Here is a 15,792-nt window from a genome sequence, read left to right on the forward strand (position 1 = left end):
ATAATAATATCATCCTAACATTTCAAACAGCTTAGTAAATTGTATCTATCTATCTTACCTTTGCTGGAAAAAACAGGAGGCGCAGCTCTGCTCGTCGAGGTAGCAGCAGTGCGGCAGCAGCAGTGCGGCGACTGATCAGAGACTGTGTCCCCTCACAGTCTGTGGCGTTTATATATTTTACTAATGTGGCAAGATGGCTGCCAGCGTTTTTTTTTTTTTTTTACTCTGGGAACCCCTCACGCCGCAGCGCGTTGCGTCTGGTAATTTTTTTTTACAACTTACCACCCCTCCCTCCAGACGGATCTCACCCCAGTAACACAATGAACGGGCTAGTATTCAAATAATCTAACAAGTAATAACATTTACAGGTTTTTATTCAAAAGTCACTCTTCAAACCACTCCTCATACAATAAATAAATTATACACATAACAAATTACATGAAGAGTTTTTTCACAAAATGACGTATTAAATTTAAAAAAATAATTTATGACTCTTTAATCAGAGTCCAAAATTACTTATAAAACTGTTCATAATAGACCACACTTATGTGTGTTTTAAATTACAACAATAAAATTACATTGAAACGTTTTTTCACAAAACGACGTATTAAATTAAAAAAAATATATTATGACTCTTTAATCAGAGTCCAAAATTACTTATAAAACTGTTCATAATAGACCACACATGTGTGTTTTAAATTACAACAATAAAATTACATTGAAACGTTTTTTCACAAAACGACGTATTAAATTTTAAAAAATATATTATGACTCTTTAATCAGAGTCCAATATTACTTATAAAACTGTTTATAATAGACCACACTTATGTGTGTTTTAAATTACAACAATAAAATTACATTAAAACGTTTTTTTTTTCACAAAACGACGTATTAAATTTAAAAAAAATATATTATGACTCTTTAATCAGAGTCCAAAATAACTTATAAAACTGTTCATAATAGACCACACTTATGTGTGTTTTAAATTACAACAAATAATTGATATGAAGAGGTTTTTTCCACAAAAACCACGTATTAAATTAATAAAGCACAAGTCATAAAACTTACAGTTTGTTATACATTTCTATGAGTACACTACGTAGGGCTATTTTGGCATTGCTTAGGTCTCTTTCGTGCTGGTTCTGCTGAACGTTGTGATCACCATCTTGACTGACGGGTCCCAGATGGCTGAGGTCTCGGGTTCGAGTCTTGCGCGGTGCATACGTTGCGGGCGCTCTCCGCTGACATTTCTTGCGCGCTGGTTTCGCAGGCTCGAGGATAGCTGATGCACAGTCGGGTGAATGCAGTTCTGGCATTTGCAAGGCGTGATTGTAGACTTCGTCGACACTGCAAGGCAATGGCGTGTCTTTTCGCATGTAATTAACTGCACAATGTCCGTACGAATTGCACTGATTAACTTCCAGGGGTAAATCGTTAGTGTCCGGGTTTATAATCTGAACAGTGTGAAAGTGACCGTCACAACTCTCCACATAGTTCTTCAGAATGCCATTATTCCAGATTGAGTACTCCACCATTGATAAACCACGAGACAGGTTTTCATAATGGTTACCCGGATTAAACGACATGTTTACTCGACCGAGGCTCACTCCACACTGAGCTGAGACTCTTTTTGTCTTTTAGCAATTATACGTATGGCTTCCATAAATAAACTTGCAATGTATTCACAGAGGGTGTTACAACACGCTGACTCACAACAGTTCATGGTTTATTTATTTTATTTTTTAGAAAAGTTTACGTTTCGTCGATAGCTTGAATCCGACATATGGCGCAAGAGGTAATGATTTAGACACTGAAAAGTTTGACTCTTTTATTACTTTTGCACGGTAAATAGGACATAGGTGTCCTACACACGGTGTGTTCAGGTCGTCATCGTCTCCCAACAAAACATCGTACGTTTTCTTCCGACAATGATCGGTTCCGGTACAGCGCTCTATGAAAGTTTCATCATTTTTAACTCTAGATGTCCTGAGTTCATCAACGGTTGTTGGATGTTTAGCCAGCGGATGGCATAAGTGCACGTAACAGTTCTTATCTTCACAGTGAAACGATGTTAACAGTCTCATGGTAGTATATGGGAATGATTTATCCCAACACATGCGATAATGGATATTATCGCGACACGATTCAAAGTATACAGGCAGACGTTCACAATCCTTCTCAATGTCGTAATATCTAACACGGTATTCGACACAGTGCAGGCTAGAATGCACGTAAAGATATCTAGTTTCTTGACAGTCGTACATTAGCTGCGGTAAAGTGTGAGTTAAACTAGGATCCGCTATTCTATGTTTCTTCGCTTTTTCTCGCCATCGGCGCGAAGCCAAAGAAATAGGAATGTCATAGAAGTTTCGGTCACTTTGATTATCACTAAAACCATCATCTGACAATTGTTCTGGGTTCGTATCTAAATAACGAACATCCTCGAACAGCGGCATGGGAACGTCTAGATGTTCACCGGAAGCTAGTCTTAAGCCTGCGGGATACGGCCCGCGGATGTGTCTAGACTTTTCCCTCTTGGTCTTGATGGGGTCTCGGCCCCAGATGGGTGGGAACATGGCGGACGTCACTCACCGGAGCTGTTACTGGCGAAGACGGGCGGGTGGCAGCTGGCTGGCGGGCGGGCGGGCGGGCGGGCGGTTGGCGGCTGGAGGCTGGGGGCTGATGTCTAGCCGCGACGGCGGTCGTCCTCCTCCTCGTCGTCGTCGGAGCCGACCGGTGTTGGGAGGTTGCACACTTCCGGGTTGCACGGCACACTTCACGAGTGGTTGCCCCCGTCGAGGAATGTTGCGTGTGTGAATGAATCACACGATTCACTCCAGGCAACCACCGTGCCGTTGGGACGATGCACCTCGATCTCAACAAAACCTTGCTCCTGGCCGGGCCACACCTGCACCACCTCATCTGCGGCCTCGACGAGCAGAGCTTCCGGAGAGCATGGGAGGTGTGTGTCCGGCCGTAGGAGTCTTACGCTGCAGTTTTGCCGAGTGCAAGGCACCTCTATCACTTCCTCGTCTGCGTCGTCGCGAACCAGGTGTCCCAACGCTGTGCACACGTGCAACCACTGCAGACCGTCCGCCGTCTCGAAACTCACGCGACCGCAGCCGAGCAACACATCCCGATACAGCGTTTCCGGATTAAACTGCATTTGTACGAAGAGTGGCTTGGAGGGTGACTAGGCTCCCCTACGAACGACGCGTTACATTTATAGCACCGAGGGTGGCCACCCCACCGGGCTCCCCCATCCCTACGAGCGACGCTATAACACCGAGGGTGCCCACCCCACCGGGCTCCCCCTCCCCACGAGCGACGCTTTCTATTTATTGTATCGGGGGGGAAGCAAGCAGGGTCTGGCGTCGCTTGGCAATGCTCCAACGCCCAAGCCCTAAGCAGCGCGGCTTTATGTCGTGACGTAACGGGCCGTGCACGGCTATTATCTTGCGTATACATTTTATTCAGTTCTTTCAGTGACGGACATCCGAGCTCGGTCTGAGCATCCTGAATATTAACATGTTTTTTACACAACTTTGCAAGCCACCTTTTTTGCTCTACGCCTGCCACCATTACGGTTCCGCTGATGTGTCCTGACAGGATGTTTTGCAACGAAGTATACGGAAACAGACCGTCATCCCAATGGATGCCGTGGAAATGTCTAGTTAACCAAGAATTTGTTCTCTGGTAATTTCTGTGGAGGTACTTCCACGAGTATGGCGGCTGAAATGTTCTTGTAATTATCTCCCCTTCGTCATTAGCCAGGCTTATCTCTTTTAAGACGAAACCGTGCTGAGAGTAGCATCCCTGGAGGTTGGCATACAGCATGACGTCCCAGGGAAGACTGCGTTATCACTTACATTACATTAGAATTTTAATAGATTTGTCTCTCGGGTTATACGAAACAAATCGATCGTGCAGAATTAATGCGAATGCTTGAGTGCCGACGGGAATATTTCTCGTTGTGGTAATTTCTATTCTACAATCCACGACTCCTCCAATCATCTTATCGTTCTGTTTAGACACATCAAACACAAAGAGAGGAGCCATATCTTTAAATTTCTCCGGATCGAGAAGTGGTGATGATTGACGACCGTAATATGAGTCTTGAAATTCCGCGTACATGTTATACACCAGCAGATAGCTATCATTAGGAAAATTACTATCCAGGTTTGTGTACGGATACGATTCCGAATTCAAAAAAACTTTCACATTCTTAATGTCAACATGATCAAACTTTGATTTATCACCGGCGACGTTGTTTTGCCTTCCCGTTTGAAATGCGACTATTATATATCTAGGCTTTTCCGTATTAAATGATGTTTTCACGGACCAATGTACCAATTGAGATTGCGGCAGGGCCGGATATGTTTCGAGGCTCCAGGATCGGAAAGCAATGTCTATGTTTTTTCCTTTTTCAACCATTTTAAGCAAACGAATCCTCTGTGCGGTAGAAACGGTTACATGAGGCATTAGCCAATCGATGCTCGTGAGTGTTAGTTTCACAGGCAACGGTTGCGCTGCCGTGTCTAACACCGCGTTGTTCTGAGAGTTTGAAACAAGTAACACTAATTCTTGTCGAACGTTAACTAAAACGTGTTTATAATCTTCGAAAAATCCCATGAGACGACTTAAAGGCACGCATATTTCAAAATCGCCGTTTGCATTAATGGGTACACTATAGTCTTCAGTCAAGCCCCAGCCGGCCATCTTGGAAACGGCTTTTTCACTGGGCGTTAGCGAAAGATAGTTTTTAATCGTAGTGACTAATCCAACGTCGCGACATTCATCTATCTGTAAATTATTTACCTCGTACGCAATTCTGTTAAACATGTGTAAAATTCCATTTCTGACAATTATTGCGTATGTAGCGGCCTGGCCATCCGGTTTGACGAATTTTCTGCGGATTCTTAACAGGCTTTTGCAAGGCAGACAATAAATATCAGAATTCTGGATTGCGATACGTATCTCGGAATTTAAATCATAAGGACCCGAAATGAATGGCCGGTAGCTATGTATTTCCGTTTTCGTGATATCATTTTCAAATTGAATTGGCTGGTCGACTTGGAGAATGCTGGAATCCATTTTGGAATACTTTGAATCCTAGTTTCTTGAGAAAGCGTATATTTTTACGTGTTAACCGCTTGGCGTCTCGCTGACTACTGGGTCTGCCTTCGAAACCGCCGGAGCCTTTATGAATGCCAAAGTAATTCACTCCCATATTTTTTTTAAATGCAGACGTAACGTTATTTCTTCGCCTCTAAAATCGATGAGCTTCCCGTTTTGGTCAACTATCCTCACAGACAACTCGTGTATTCGTTTAACGATCACCGGAACGTATATGACAGATTTAGGTACTTCGATGACCTTATAACCAGGCGGGACGCTGGGGTAAAACTCGTGTATGCTCAAGCTAGGTTGTCCGTTTAAATAGCTGGAGCCCACGATATTTGTATCTATACGTATGACCGATACAGGGAAAATATTGACCGGTTGTGTTGACTCATGCATTCGACCTGCCACGTAAATTTTAGGTTCAAAACCGAGCATTTTTCCGATCGTATCGCTTCCTGTAAAATTGATATCGTAATTACTATGCATATTACATTGCAATGTATTAGGGTTGCCTCTCAAAATAAATGTCGCATCGTGTGGTAACAGATCTCCGATGTAACTTTCCAAATCGGAAATTTCATAACTTCCGACGGGAAGAATAATTTGAGACACAGGACCATTGTTTTTCGAAAAACGGAATTTGTTGTTTTTTTCGTCAACGTTCGGAATGGAATGGTATGTTTGAAAGTCGATTAGCCCAATCTGCCACTCTCCATTCGTAAGGTCAAGGGGTGGAAAATATACGGACCGTAATTCAGAATTTTTTCCCGTTAATATAAGTGAAATTGACATTTCAGGTTAGCTTGCACTACAGTATGGATCACCAGGATAGGTTGCACTCTGGTATAGACTGTACGCGTCAATGGCTGGTGTATCTGTGCTGTTTGAAATTATTTATTTTGCTTCTTATACGCGGACACGAGAAATCTTAAACATAAATGACCGCAATTCCACGATTTGATCGTCTGTTGTCTATCGTAATTGTAACTTAACATCGTGCCTTTCAGATACTTTCTTACTTCCGGAGGCGGTCTAGGTCGCCATAGCTGTCGTTATACAGCGCAGTGCTGCCAGACTTTTTATATGCAACCCAGTGAGTTCCTTTTCCTGTCGATACATCTAGATTAATTATCCCGCACTCGTACTGTTTCGGTTTTAAAGGTAAGTTATCTCTCATGAAAACACCTCGGAAATTTTTGATTTTCAACTTGAATACCGCATTTTCTAAATCCGTCGTAGTTAGCGGTCTGTGAGGCAAGGCTAAAATCACCCTTTCCTCATTTTTTTTTACTGCTTTCTTAGTCGCTGCGGCGAGAGCGACCCTTCCCCGCGTGGGGTCGTGTGGCAGGAGGGTTAATAGCATCCCACCCTTCCCTTTCCCCCTTTTCGCTTCCGGCGGCTGCGGCGGTTGCGGCAGCTGCGTCCTTCCACGCCTCCTCCAACGGCTTTGAATGGTCGTAAAAAAAGCCCCGCACCATTTTTGCTTCGATTTGTTAAGGCCTGAATACGTCTGTGATGTTGTGCATTTTGTTGCAACAATTTAGTCTGATTATTAGCGGTTGTCACGCTCTTTGCGATTCCGGCTGCGCCTCCGATCAAAGAACCGAGCGCTGCCAGAGCTGGAAATAGAAATGGTATAACACCGCCCTTTTTATCACGTTTATTTTTCTTATTTTTTTTCTTTGTGATTCTTATGCCGGCTCCTAGTTTACGCTTAACACTCATTATTTTACTTACGCTCCAAGCCGCGATCTTTTCACCTAGCTTAGTTTGAGGGTTCTGTGCAATTTGTTTAGCTTCAAGTGCTAAAATACGGTCCGCTTGATGTCTGTTCTCCAAATCGTTACTATTTGCGTATGAAATATCGTGTTCTTTGCACGCTCTATCTAATTGATTTTTGCCTGGGTCTCCGCGTGCTAAACGTTTTTCAAGTTTTGTACCGGGCCCACAGTACTGATAAGTTGGCAAATGTAGCTCGAAAGGTAATTTATTTATGGCAGAGTTAATAAGACCTTTACCCTTCACCCTCCTTCCAGCACGACGCATATCAGCTTAATGACTTTGGGGGGTATAAATAAGACGGTTTTATACTTTTTACGCTTCAGTTGTAACAATGGAAGTAATCCCTCAACATGACAGTCTTCCGATCGAAATTATTCACGATGATTTTATAAGCAAACGGGAACAACGCCACGGACCGCTGTTGCCAAATACCATAAGATGTATAATTGCCGGACCTTCAAACAGCGGGAAAACATGTATTTTACTTTCGCTTATACAATATCCTAACGGAGTGCGTTTCGAGAATATTTATTTGTATAGCAAGAGCATAGAACAACCAAAATATAAACGTTTGGCGCAGGTATTGTCTCATGTTCAAGGTATTAAATTTTTTCTATTTCGTGAAAATGAAGAGGTAGTGCCGCCAAGCAAAGTGCTACCCAATTCGATTATAATTTTCGATGACATCGGGTGCGAAAAACAGGCAATAGTTCAACAGTATTTTTCCATGGGGCGACATTTATTGTGCGATTGTTTTTATTTAATTCAAACGTATAGCCAAACCCGAAAACAGTTGGTTCGGGATAATGCTAATTTGATAATTTTATTTAAAATGGATCTTCTAAATCTTCAACATGTTTACCACGAGCACGTCACAACCGACATGTCATTCGATAAATGTAAAGATGTTTGTGCTCGCTGTTGGAATAGCAATGATGGTTATGGTTTCCTAGTAATAGGTAAGGATTTTCCTCTACAAAAAGGTCGTTATCGCTGTGGCTTCGATCACTTCATATTGTTACCTTCGTGAAGAATGAACTTGGGCATCTCCAAATTTGGGAGCGGCGGGAATAAACGTCGGCGACAGTCATGTCTGACTCTTACGGAAGATGGGCACTGTCAGGTTGGCGGGAAACGTTTGCGCGGTGTAGGCGATCCACGTGACGCGGCAGATGCTGCCACAAAGAATTACGTAGATGTAGCTTCCGGTGCCACCGCACATGCAATTAGTACGATGGCGAATAATTTAGAAAAAGACTTTGGTCTACTAAAAAACAGTCTCTCATACGCACAGGATCTTAATAACAATTTGCTAACGTATCTACATCAGTTTGAAAAGAAGAGTACAGATGTTTTAGATAAAATTTGAGGAAATTTACCCGAGAAGGAAGTTTTAAATGAGTTGAAAAATCTGGTATCTGTAAGTAGTGATGAGCTGAAAGTTATTTTTACGGATGTGAAGGATCTCGTTAGCTCGTCACGTGACTTGCAGAGGGGAATGGGAAGTTACTTGCGTCAGGCAGATAGCGATACGCGCGAGTCATTTGCCAAGATTCTAGAGCTGTTGAAGGCTCTGTCAAGTGGTGGTTGCAATAGGAACTTTAGCGAGCTAAAGAATCTTTTTCTGACTAAACACAACGAGGATTTATATATACACAAACAACACTTTGAAGCAATCAAAAATGCTTTGGTGTCTACAAACGAAAAACAATCTGATACGACTGCGTACCTAAGGCAGGTTGATGCCACGGATCGCGCGACGTTTACAGAGCTTTTAACACTCGTGGGCGAGCAACCGAAGCTTGTAAGTAAGGAAATAGTGTCCGGTATGGAATTTCAAATTAATACTTTGATGAGTTCTCTACGCGAAGATACTGCTAAATTTATTAAGGAGTCTCTATCGAGTTTTGAGGCTAAAATTGATAGTCTCGTTAGTGGAGCTAATTCATGTTCTCAGTTTCCACATATCGTTAATCAAAGCTTGAATGCAATGAGAAATCGTCTAGACCTATTGTATAAACTATTGGGAAGGAAGCTAGCGGACAGACCTGAAAACCAGCCGGCACAGTCACCATCTGTATCGCTTCCGGTTTTAAGAGGTCAGTCGGTGAATTTGTCTGGTGTACCATCTGTATCGCTTCCGGTTTTAAGAGGTTCGTCGGTGAATTTGTCTGGTGTAAGACCATCTTCAAATCCGCTTCCGCATATTACCCTACCGGTTGAGCTTCCCATTATACCCACTACAGCTACTGAGCTTCAAAGGCATAATTAATGTATAAAAGCCTCTATTTACGCTGACATGAGTCAGTCATGGCTTCAGAAGCAAGAAAGCTCCATCACGTCATACAAAACGTTCGTGAAAAATATTTGCTGGCCAAACGCGCGCGCCTGGTGCGGGATGAAGTTAATGAACAGGTATTCAAACCGATCACATCGCGTCTCGAGAGTTCTTCTGCTGCCGCGGATAATTTATCGGCGGAGGTGAAAAAAGAATCCGCTACACCTATCGCTAAACCTGAGATTAAGACTTTCTCCAGCGAAGGTGAAGAAGAAGAAGATGATGATGATTTACCACTGATTGTTCATTCCGGTAAACGCTCGGCTGCGTCACGTGAGCCGTTGGGTGAGGAAGCCCGGTCCTACCTAACCGCATTCAATTCTAAAATAAACGATACGACCTACGGAATTTACAAACGCAAGAATCGCTGGTTCTTGGGAAATACTGAAGTTTTTTTCCTACCTAATAATTTACTTCGCATAGATGATGAACTAATACAACCTTCGCCGGGATTATATGAGCTATTGTTTTCGAAAGAACCTAAGGTGTATTCAGAAGCAGCATTGCGTCAATACACACGCTTGCTGCGGTCTACTAGCGCGTGTTATAAGAGGAATGATGCGTCATCTAAACGATATAAAAACACCGATCATGAAAATTTCGGGCTCATTAAGGATCTTTGTCCTGTCATTGCTTCCCATGAAGGCAGTGGTTTAGTTGAAAAACTAGATTTAAATCGTCGAAAGGAATATGTTTACTGGAACTCGGTAAATGAATTATGTGATCGGCTTAGATTATTACTTGCATCGCAACAATCCGGGAACACGAGCCATTCCAATGAAGTGTTGGCCATACTAGAAGAACTCATTGAATCAGGCTACATTAAAAAAAATTAAGTAAAAAAAAAATGACTGCCAGACGCGGTATTGCGTTTGAACTTCACAAAAGCGCACGCAAAGTCTTTCCTCGGAGACGTGTAATCACTCATGGTCTCGGCGATCTTTTACAGATCGATTTGGTGGAAATGCAACCTTATCACCGTGCGAATAAAGGATTCAGATATATATTGGTTGCGATTGATGTTTACTCCAAGCGGGCTTACGCGGTTCCGGTACTGAAAAAAACTGCGGAGCTTGTGGCTTTAGCTATGAAACGTATTCTAAAGGATTCTGGATGTTTCACTCACGTGCACTCAGACCGCGGTACGGAATTTTATAACAGAAGATTTCAGACATTGATGAAAGAACACGGAATCAACCATTATTCAACCAACAGCGAGCTGAAGGCCTCGGTAGTTGAACGCTTCATTAGAAGTTTAAAATCGCTTTTGTTTACGGAAATGAGCGCTCAGGGAAACTATAAATGGCTACCGCTCTTACCAAAAGTTATGGAAATATACAACGGCAGATTTCATAGGACTATCGGTATGAGCCCCAACGAGGTGAAAGATAATTCTCTTCTTAAAACGGTTTACAATGTTGTGAAAAAAATAGATCACAGGCGACTTAAAGCTAGTGTCGGAGATCATGTACGTATCTCAAGAAATAAGGATTTATTTGCAAAAGGTTATTCCGTAAATTGGTCCCACGAGATTTTTAAGGTGATAAAAATACGCAACAGTTATCCTAGAACATACTACTTGTCTGATCTAGATGGAAATGAAATCAAGGGCGGTTTTTACTATCAAGAAATTCAAGTGACGAAGTATATAGACACTTATTTAATTAATAAAATCCACAAGCGACTACCTACACGTCTTCTAGTCAGCTGGAAGGGATTCCCAGAATCAGTAAAAACATGGATTTCTAGAAGCGATCTGGAAGACTGATGGAGTGAACCGACCTTAACAGACTCTAATCGCAACTGTCTGGAGACCCTTGCAAGGGTTGGGGTGAAGACTCGCCGCACACGTGTCGCAACGGCGCGTTCCCCCTATGCGGGCGCCAGTGTATGAGTCATTATTTAAATAAAAAAATTGACAATGGGCGACGAAGGGTTCGAAGAAGTAACGGTTGCAGCCGCCACCCCTCTGCGAGCGGCTTCCCCTATGCGGGGCGCCAGTGTATGAGTCATTATTTAATTAAAAAAAATTACACTGGGGGGTGGATGAAGGAAAAGGGCCGTTGGGTGTACGCGCCATCATCGTCTGCGCGGCTCCAACACCCCTTGGGAAAACATATATTTTAATATTTTTTTTTTTTAAATTATATAATGCCTATAAATGCACCATACCTTTTCTTTTATATGACAAGTAACGTAATAAGCATACTTTTTTTTTTAAAATAAAATTTGGTGATATATATATATTATAAATAATATTATTTTTTTAAGTAATTAATACTACTGTATATATGTTTCATTTCCACAATATACACACACTCCGAGAGAACATTATGTCTTTAACACAACAAATGTGTTTGAATTCGCTGAAATACGTAAAGTATAATAATTTTTTTATCATAACACGCTATAACCATAAGTAATGCCTATAGCTTTTTTTATTTATTATTATAGACAGACATGCTACACACCAAATTCAGCATACTATGACTATACTGGTCTAGTACTATAAGAAAACATGGCTACACTTCAGTGTGTGTGTTTTTTTTTTCTTCAAAAATTGGCATCTACTACTACTACTACTACTACTACTACTATAGTCATAGAGTAGTGGCTGACGAAATAATACTTTCTTTTATATTCAAACTTGAGAGAAATGAAAAAAACCAATGACTATAAATGGGGAAGAAAAAAAAGATGGCGGCCTGGTATGCTGTGCTACAAGATGGCGGCCTGGTATGCTATGCTTCAAGACGGCGGCCTGGTATGCTGTACTACAAGATGGCGACTTTCAGCAATCGATTGTCATACATATAATATTATTTAATTTTTTTTTCAAAGTTGGCTGTTCTTGTTACTTCCTAGCAGTCAAAATTATTTTTTTTTTCAACTGTTGAAATAAACATGGCGGCCGGCCGGTTTTTTTAAATTTCCCGCTTAGCAATATAAAAAAAAAATAAAACATGGCGGCCGACTAGCAGCCGACACTATACATATTTTTTTTTTAAATTTCCCGCCGTTTAAATTGGCCGACTAGCACTATAAAAAAATAAACATGGCGGCCGCATAGCAGCCGATGCGCCTCGTTTAAATTTACCGCTTAACACTATAAAAATATAAACATGGCGGCCGACCGTTTTTTTAAATTTCCCGCCGTTTAAATTTGCTGACTAGCACTATAAAAAAAATAAACATGGCGGCTGCCCGTTTTTAAATTTCACGTTTAGCACTATAAATAAAATACACTAGAGTCCCGTTATAGCGAGGTGTCACGGTTCCGGGTTTGATCCTCGCTATAACCGTGTCCTCGCTATAACCGAATTGGACAAATTTTGGCCCCCAAAAAATAAAAATTAACCGAAAATAGCATAAAAATTGTGTTTAAACCTGTATAATTGAAAAATAACAGGTTATATTAACTAAATCTTAATTTCTGTGAGCAGATGTGTGAATTCTCTTTAAAACGATACCCTATAAGTACGGATGCGATCACCAATTACGTCAAAATAACCAGAATACCCTACCAAGCCACGTAAGTATAGCATCTCAGCCCGCGGCCGACGCAGCATTGTCCTGCTATCTATCGTCGATGCGGGCTGTCTGCTGGCGGCCATGTTGGTTCGGGATGTTGCAAACAGGTGGTGCTAGTGTAGCGCGACGATTTAATTCCTTACAAAAAAGCAGGAGTGCAGCTGCGGCAACGCACGTACGCCTCAAACGTAATAGTTGCTGGAAAACTATACTTTTCTCATTTAAAGAAACCTGTCAACTTTTTTAGAAAATAAATTTGGGATTAAACTCAAACCATCATCACCCCTTTCTCGGACAGATACCCCAACAACTGACCGAAACAAAAGTTACAAGAAAACTGCCCTAGCGATTCGGAAATAAATACGGTAGTGCCGACTAGAGGTGTAAAAGTAACGAAAAAATGCGTAACCGTATGTATTCGTTACTATAACAATTAATACTCGTTACTATCGTTACGTTACTCGTTACTTCTGATACCGCATAACATGCTATGTTGCAGCAACGAATCCAGTCGTATTGCGTACGCGTACAGTATGACGTTGCGTAAATAATAATAAATAGAATATAAACAATTAACAATATTTGATAATTAATAGTTTTTGTTAACCAAGAAACAATTAAATCTCATTAGAGCGGCTTTTTAATATTATCTCTTTTAAGATAACCAAAAAAAAAAAAAACGTGAAAATATGCGATTATAAAAACAAAAACATACATATTTCTAATTTGTAAAAAAAAATACTTTCTTACGTTGTTTCTGTTCCAATCTCAAACTTTGTCTACACACGGCACAGATAACTAACGGAAGTTTGATAAAAGAAAGAAAGGATGGGATTCTATTTTTAAGCCACGCACTTAGGTGCCGACTGCACGGCTGAAGAATGTGACGCGTCAACGGCAAGATGTCTAGTGGCGAGCGAGAGGGGTGGAGAAAAAGCAGACAAATAACAAAAGCGCGCTACAAGCTCTCACGCCGTAAATTCCTCAAAAATACCTCGTTATAGCCGTGTTCTCGCTATTACCGTGCTCGCTATAACGAGATTCTATTGTATATACCTTCTCTTTAAAAAAATATTTTATAAGCATATATATACAACATCTGAAATTATTTTCTCCAATAAGGTCTCGTGGTCCTGTGGTTAGGGTGACGGACTAACGATCCAGAAACGAAGGTTCGAATCCAACCGTCGCCACCCCTCACATTTTTATACTTGTAAAAATAATTCCGGCGCGCGACACTAGCGCTACCTGCCTCCCTCATTTAGAAACATACACACACCCCCTCACCATCCAACTCCCCCTCCGCAACGAACACGCCCGAAGTTACCCGACGAGATATATCGATCCTACCGAAGTTGGCTCACGATCGATACGCCCCACCCCCTCCACGTGACGTCAACAAACCCCTGCGGACCCTCCACGTGGCGCACGGCAACGCCCACCCGACCACGTGGTGCCACGCCCACCCGACCACGTGGTGCCACGCCCCCCCACGTGCTCAGACAAGCACCTGTCCTTTGTTGACACTGTCCCAGAACCGGCGTGCTCCCCCTACTGGGGTAGGAGAAAATGCTGTGTCGTTGCGGGATACGTGCGAGATACGTGGGTGGCCGAGCGGGCGGGCTGGTAGTATTGCATCACAGCGCGGAGAGCAGGAAGCGTCCCTCATGATGTATGATAAGATAAGGCGGTGAACGTGTAGCTTACGCTACGTAGCATAAATTAACTACCGAAGGAAACAAATAATTATAAACGAATTATATACGGTGTTTTGGTTAAAATAAAGATTTACGGTCATTGTAAACGACGTTATTGTCAATCGGCCACAACTTAAATTCAAACATGAGTACTCAAACTTTAGCGACGTTAATCCGAAACGACGTAAATCGGTACGACGTAAATAGAGGACTTACTGTACTAACTTTGGTCAATACTTAACAGCACATGGCAAGGTCTCAGTTCGGGAAGAACGACTCAACAATGTTCTTGGGGAATGTGCCAGAACGTACCCAGGATGGCATCACCAATGAACTCCAGTCTCTGGTAGCACTCGGTGACAGTGTTGGTGATGTAGGACGGGTGCGTCAGGGCTTGCAGCAGATATGCTCTGTCCCTGAAGCTGTACTGCAGCTGCTGCTCCAAGAGGTGAGCAGTCTTCAGGTGGAACTCCACCGTGCCCTCCCCGAGCTTGGCGGGGGCGGGCGGGGAGTCGAACAGGAACTCCGGGCTGGCCTTGTCGTAAGGCAGCACCCTCAGCCAGCGCACAACCTCCAGCGCGCACCTTAGCCCGTTGGACTGCACACCAACAAGACCCGTATTACTTTGCATGATTTCATTATGTCCTTCAACAAAATAAACATATAAAGAACAGAGTGCGGGTTCATTTTTTTTATACGGTTTTTTGATTTTACCTTCAGCTTGATAAAATCTTGCACAATTAACGTTCAAAACAAGAGGAAAATTTGTTTACATATCTGGACAAACATAAAAAGAACATTGTGTAACCTCAGAGGTTCTAAATATGTACTATATAAAAATTATATATTTTTTACTTTAATAAAATTGATTTTTGTTTGAATATGTGAAATTTTGCACAATTTGCCTTGGATCAAACTAAGACAAAAATCACAGTCTCCAGAGATTTAGAAAAAACTACCCCAATACCCCTAAATGAAGCTTTTTCATTCTGCATAAAGTCCGTGCAATGCCTGATCCCACACACGGGAGACATCTTGCAACGTCTGAAGACTAGACTCAACATTATATTTCTCTTTCTGATTATTGAAGAAAAACTACTATTCAAGTTCATTTTCTGGTCAAGGTACAACCTTCCTAAGAGAAACTATGGAGGACTCAGAAAGTCTTATTTGGCGAGCTTAGTAAAGGTGTAGGTGAATATAATGAAATGTGGATTGATGCCTATCATATCTAAAAATGGAATATTTAATCAAACAGGAAAAATATGTACAGAAATGAAAACCAAAGATTAAGAGTCAAAATGGAAACTCTAGATAAAA

At 41.9% G+C, this 15,792-nt stretch overlaps 1 protein-coding gene across 5 annotated transcripts in view; it reads right to left on the minus strand.

Moving 5' to 3' along the window:
• LOC134541907 (endoribonuclease Dicer-like) overlaps positions 1–15,792 on the minus strand; it is a 224,263-nt gene that overhangs the window by 44,924 nt on the left and 163,547 nt on the right. For all 5 annotated transcript variants that reach the window (XM_063385650.1, XM_063385649.1, XM_063385646.1 and 2 more), the window contains exon 22: positions 14,785–15,070. In XM_063385650.1, coding sequence (XP_063241720.1) covers positions 14,785–15,070 — 286 coding nt within the window. The remainder of the gene's footprint in view (positions 1–14,784; positions 15,071–15,792) is intronic.

This window comes from Bacillus rossius, assembly GCF_032445375.1.
Source record: "Bacillus rossius redtenbacheri isolate Brsri chromosome 4 unlocalized genomic scaffold, Brsri_v3 Brsri_v3_scf4_2, whole genome shotgun sequence".
NCBI classification, from domain to species: domain Eukaryota; kingdom Metazoa; phylum Arthropoda; class Insecta; order Phasmatodea; family Bacillidae; genus Bacillus; species Bacillus rossius.